The sequence below is a fragment of the Salminus brasiliensis genome, chromosome 6, assembly GCF_030463535.1.
Source record: "Salminus brasiliensis chromosome 6, fSalBra1.hap2, whole genome shotgun sequence".
Classification (NCBI taxonomy): domain Eukaryota; kingdom Metazoa; phylum Chordata; class Actinopteri; order Characiformes; family Bryconidae; genus Salminus; species Salminus brasiliensis.
Genome location: NC_132883.1, coordinates 18,049,804 through 18,055,803, shown reverse-complemented (window position 1 = coordinate 18,055,803; position 6,000 = coordinate 18,049,804). Strand labels below are relative to the sequence as shown.

General features: G+C 41.0%; 1 protein-coding gene across 1 annotated transcript in view; it reads left to right on the top strand.

Moving 5' to 3' along the window:
* The first annotated feature begins 326 nt into the window (after window positions 1–326).
* The window catches only part of commd10 (COMM domain containing 10), a 31,766-nt gene continuing 26,092 nt past the window's right edge, over window positions 327–6,000 (top strand). The window contains exons 1-5 of the mRNA XM_072680964.1: window positions 327–448; window positions 788–878; window positions 1,359–1,469; window positions 2,075–2,230; window positions 4,572–4,685. Coding sequence (XP_072537065.1) covers window positions 420–448; window positions 788–878; window positions 1,359–1,469; window positions 2,075–2,230; window positions 4,572–4,685 — 501 coding nt within the window. The 5' untranslated portion in view covers window positions 327–419. The remainder of the gene's footprint in view (window positions 449–787; window positions 879–1,358; window positions 1,470–2,074; window positions 2,231–4,571; window positions 4,686–6,000) is intronic.

The following is a 6,000-nucleotide window of genomic DNA, read 5'->3' as shown; positions in this document are numbered from 1 at the left end:
CCCTTGAGCAAGGCCCTTTACCCTCTCTGCTCCCCGGGCGCTGGAGTTGGCTGCCCACCGCTCTGGGTGTGTGTGTACTCACTGCCCCTAACCGCTCTGGGTGTGTGTGTACTCACTGCCCCTAACACGTGTGTGTGTGTGTGTGTGTGTGTGTGTGTGTGTGTGTGTGTGTTCACTACCAAATGGGTTAAATGCGGAGGACACATTTCGCTGTACAGTGTACACTGTACAGTGACAAATACGTGCACCTTTACCTTTAAGAGGGCGTTCCTCTCAGAGCGCGCCCTGCCTCAAAGGGTTAACTTCGTGTCCTGACGTCATGCGTCATGTGACAGCTGCACAGGAAGTGTTTCCACCAGCAAAATAATGGCAGGGATGTAAAGATTAATAGTAAAAATAAGATTATCTGACTGCTCGACATGGCTGCTATCGTCAAAGAGACACAGAGGTGAGTGACGTTTTGGCGCCGTTTGTGCTCGTACTGGTGGGTCTGACGGGGCTGTGCCGGTGGTCGTCTGGATTGATAGCTAGCTAGTGCTAGCTCTTATAGCTAGCTTGTGGTGGCTGAACAAAAATGCATATTTCATAAAAAACAATTTTCTCGTATTTCTGTTTTTTTTTTTTAAACGTAGTCAAAAACCTCCTAATGTGAAAGAAACTGAAAAGTAAAAAAAACTCGTTTGGTAAACTGTAGCTAGCTAGATGTATTAGCTAGTGCTATCTGGATTAAACGTCGAGGTGTATTTTAATGGCTAAACTGACGTTATTATTATGTGTGTCTCTGCAGTATTAAAGAGGCAGTTGCTCACATCAACTCGATTGACGCCAATAAGTTCACCAGGCTACTTTCTCGCATTCTTCAGAAACTTCATCTCAAGGTAGGAGCGTCAAGCCTAAAGAGCACATATCCTCATATCCACATTTCCCCTCCTGAAATAGATTAATGTGTGAAAGTGAATTCTCACATGACCATCTTCCAACCTCTGTAGCTCTGTATCCCTTTGTAGAGCAGTGGTTCCCAACCCTGGTCCTGGAGGAACCCCCCGCCCCGCCCACTAAATGGTTACTTGCTGGAGCACACCACCCGCACCTCAGAAAGGACTTGCTAATTGGCTGATTACCTGGACCAGGTGTGCGGTAGAGCAGGGTAAACACTAAAACGTACAGGGCAGGGTGTGCTCCAGGACCAGGGTTGGGAACCAATGCCCTAGAATTACACTGGTTATTGAGCCTACAAGATTATATATATATAATAAAAAAAGTAACAACCTCATTTACTAAAACCAGATTCTTCCATGCTCAGGACATGCAAATGTGGACCCATTTTAACTGGGATTTGTGTTCTCTGTGCACCTCAGGAAGAGCGCTCCTTCAGTGAAGATGAAGAGCAGAAACTACAAACAGCTTTGGCTTTGGAGAAGCAAGAATTACACCTGGTCCTGGAGACTACTTCATTCTTATTAGAACAGGTTGGTGTTAAACTAGATCATCATCTGCAGACATCTAGAATAAAACCTACTGAGGTTTAGTCACAGTGGCACCTGTCAAGGTGTGTGAGAGGCAAGTGAACAGTCCGTTATTGAAGTTGATATGTTGGAAGCAGGGATAATGGGCATAAGAATCTGAGCCGCTTTGCCAAAGGCAAATGGGTGAGAGCATCTCCAAAACAGCAGGTCTTGAGTCATGGGCACCCAAGGCTCATTGAAGTGTTACATGGAGGACCCACCACAAAAAAAACATTTACAGGATCTGCTCTTAATGTCTCTGTGCCAGATACCACAGGACTCTTACAGAGGATGGGACAGAGCTGTTTTGCAGCATGAGAGGGACCTATACAATATTAGGTAGAAGGTTTTAATGTAATGGCTGAATGTTGGATATCCAATGTACATATAATGTTATGGCTGATTAGAGGCACCTTACTGTAGCTGAATGCCTTTAATTTGAAGAGGTGTTTTTGATAATTCGGTCATATAATGCATGTAGTGTTGACCATATAAATTCCTGAGATCTATAGGCCTAATTGTCAGAACTGAAAGATTTTCTGATGTGTTTTTGTCCTTTTTTTATGTAGGCTGTGTATCACAACATTAAACCAGCGTCCTTCAAGCAGCAGCTTGAAAACATACATGTTGCCCCAGATAAAGCGGAAGCGTTTTGTCAAGCTTGGGCCACAGCGGGCCCAGATGTTGTAGAGAAGATTAGACAAAGAATATTTGCCCCTAAAAAGGTAAGTTGTTGGTGTTAAGATTAGAATTCTTACATTTAATTTAAAGCTTTAGTTAAATTTAATGATTACTTTAATGAAATGTTTCACTGGTTAACCAAGTGAAAACACTGATCATTGATCATATTGATGATGTAAGTAGATACCTCATTATATTACTAATATATTTACTCTGAAGGTTGTATTTAGTTTGATAGATTTTTTTTAGCTGTTTTTATTTATGTAACATGATGGTGCCATAAATGGAGTTATGGAATAACAAAAAGTTTGGGAGAAGAACCATGCCCAGACTCCTGCTTTCCATTACTACGCACCTCTCCTCTCCCCTCTAAATCTCATGATAAAAATGTGCACCCCACCACCATCACTCCTACTCCCCCTGATGCTTCACTTATGCTCATTCTCTGACTGGCAAATAGTGCCTAGGGCCTGGGGTCCAATCAACTCAAAGCCCCCCATAACTTAACATAACTCCTTGCCTTAGCCAAGCTAGCGTGGTCTGCACTTCACAAATACTATTATAAATGGATATAATTACATTACCCTCTGCAGTGTGTGTGTGTGTGTGTGTGTGTGTGTGTGTGTGTGTGTATATATATATATATATAATTAGACACACATTCACAGATAATATGCATAATATCTCCACATCATGGGAGAAGTGTACCTTATTTTTCTTCATTTAGTTTAAAAGTGCTGGTTCTGATTATCTTTACAGTGGCACGGGGGTTTGTGAGGTCTACAGTGCATATATAAGCATTGTCTGTCTAAATCAACCAGTAAACCTGCACATGTCTATGAGATTTTGGTTGAAATAATAATAAAAAAGAACAATAATAGTAGTAATAATAATAATAAAGGTTTCTCTGGGGACTTTATCCCAGGATTTGGTCTCAAAACCATGGTAAATTGTCTCGGGCATCAGGCACCATATTTGTAACTGTTTCATGCAATAAATTTACTGTGATCTATCTTCAAGAGACATGAAACACTTAAGACATGTGGTTCCCATCACCACCACTGTGAACAGTTCTTACTCAAGTTTCTCTACGGTGCACCATTTCTCATCGCTGCTCCGAATTAGGTTGTTTGCTTAATCCTATTCTTGTTGATCATTGTCTAAATCTTTATTTAATTGTTATTTAATGTAATGTAAACAAAAAATGAGAAGTCAGATGAAGTGAGATTTAGGTTTAATTGTGGATAATCTTCCGCTGTATAATTTATAATAGATTGTAAAATTTTCTTAGAAGAAGGATGCTTGAAGATGCGGTCAAGTAATATTATGCTTTATTTAAATCTACAAATTTAAATGTACTTTTCAGTCTGTTATGTCCAAGGTTTTCACTTGATGTATGTGTGCATGCTGTATTTGCTCTCCTTTAAAACCGATCCACTCATGCAGACATTGTGTGAGTGCTCCCTTGTTTTGGCAACAGCTTGCTGAAACAATACGCTTGGAGCTACGATTGTGAACAGAGGCTAAAAATGATTCCCTGTGATGAATCATTCTGACAGCGTCCAACAAAAAGACTAATCTGTGTCCGGACAACACTAAATTAAAGTAGTTCGTGTGAAGTAGATTTGTTTTTGTTTGTTGTCTGTTTTTTTTTTTTTCCTTCCACCCTAGAAATCCTTTAACAATGCTTGGCTTTCTTATGACTTGTGAGGATTTCGTAGGCGAGATCATTTCAAACCTCATAGCATCTGTATTATCCTGTCACAGTCTCTGACTGCCGCATTAAAGGTTTTAGTCCAATTTAGGGTTTATGCCATGCGAGACAGTTTATAATAGCTATTGAAATAATTGTCAGATTTGAAAGAGTGTGGGTGGTTAGCTGCTTTGCGTAGACACTGGTTTAGCTCAGATTAATGCTGTGGAGACTGAGTGGGACTGTTATGAGAAACGTAAAAACCATGCTGTGCTGTGTGACCCCAGTTAAAAGAGACACTCTTTCATTTATATCGCTATGAAGTGTGAGCCGAAGGAAGTTAACAGCTTATATTACCTTCTTCAGGATTACACTCTCTGTGCCGCTGCTTTCCGTAAATATCCGGATGTATGTTTTAGCATGGTTTGCATTTTACACTTGGCTGTTCCTGAATAAAAAAAATGATGACTTGAGTACTGTCAGAACTGGGATGTAACAATGCTCCGATTTGTAAATGCAATAATGTAATGTAGTCAGTTTTTTTTCAATCAATAAATTAATAATTTAAAATTACTAATTTATTGTGGTCAAAATATAAAAAAAACAAAACATAAAAAGTGTGAAGAATTTACTTAACGTTTTACCCCTTTTAAGCCTCAGTTTAACATCCTATCCTCTTGTTCTTCCATTAGCTGGAGCATGTAGGCTGGCAGCTGAACCTTCAGATGGGCCAATCCTCACAGGCCAAGCTCAAGGCGCCACATGCAGTACTGGATCTGGGAGTCAGGGAGGAGGACGAATCGGAGGTAAACTCCTCACACCGCTTATCCACAGCCATCCAAACTTGCCAAACCAGCCAAGCCCTCCAAGCGTGGAGATGTTTACTTATCCATAATCTCCCGGGATCGGCTCGGGCTTTGAAACGGATGCAAATTCGGGCTCGTTTCTCCGGCTTGACACAGAAAAACAGAAGCCGCGGAAGGGGAAGAGCTTGTTAAAGTCACCCTAGAGGCTGTGGCTGATAGACTTTGCCTCTCTAGGTGTTATTGCACTGTACAAAGGGGTTCCATGTTTATCCATGACGATCTCAGTTGCCAAGAACCATGCATAATCTGAGACTGCAGCTTAACAAGGGGGGAAGAAACCCCATAATCCTCTGTATCGCCATAAGCAGCATCTACATTCCTCTGTAGGTTATGAGGTATTTACAGTTTCTGTCTCCTAATCAATTCTGATGGGTAACCACTGTTTTGTTTTGTTTTTTTGGAGGCAGTACAGTACACTGTACACACAGCCTGTGGAAGACCTGATGTATTTTTGCCTACCCCCCCTAATTCTAATAGGCTATGAACAGAACATTTTCCCCTCACAATAAATCCACTTACAAGGCCTCTGTTGGGAATTGATAGCTTTAAGCCTGGAGCAAGCCAAGATAATGGCAGGAACGGAGTGCCGAGTGGCTTTTCCTCAGCTACTCAAGTGGGGGCACTGTTGCCACATGGCAAAAAGTGGGCCTGTCTCTCTTCTATGCTGCGAAGCGAGAGCTTAAGTGCTCATTAAATGGTGTGCTAAGGTTGAGATAACTTCTTCGTTCAATCTAAATGAACGGCTTGTGTCAGTTCTCAAAATTCCTGCTCAGAGTGCAGGTAAGTTTTGGTAGAATTGTTTGTCTAAGATCTTGAATCTTTGCCGCCGTAAAACCCTCTAAACATAAGGTAATCTCTTTTTGTAGAGTTTTTTGATAGTTTGCAGTCCTGACACTAATAGAATTACGTGTTGTGTCTGCATTATCGTCTGCCGGGGAACTATTAAGATGATTTATGAAGATAGATTTCCATACCATTGAGCAGAATTGGTCGACTTTCTCCATCATAAATCAAAGCAACCTTTTTAATGTCTTCACAAAAAAAAGAAGAAGCTTTGAAGTTCATTACAAGAAAGTTTCCTATTTTTGGGGAGACTTGTTCCAGTGACAGCTGTTCGGATGATGGATGATCTTAAGCAGTCATGTTGAAATTAGCAATCTGCCAAGGTGTTAATTTGGATAGGGGGAAAAAAAGAGGACACTGATTTGCCTCCATGTTAAAGTGAAGCAGACCATATGTTACTCCTTTGCCAAGG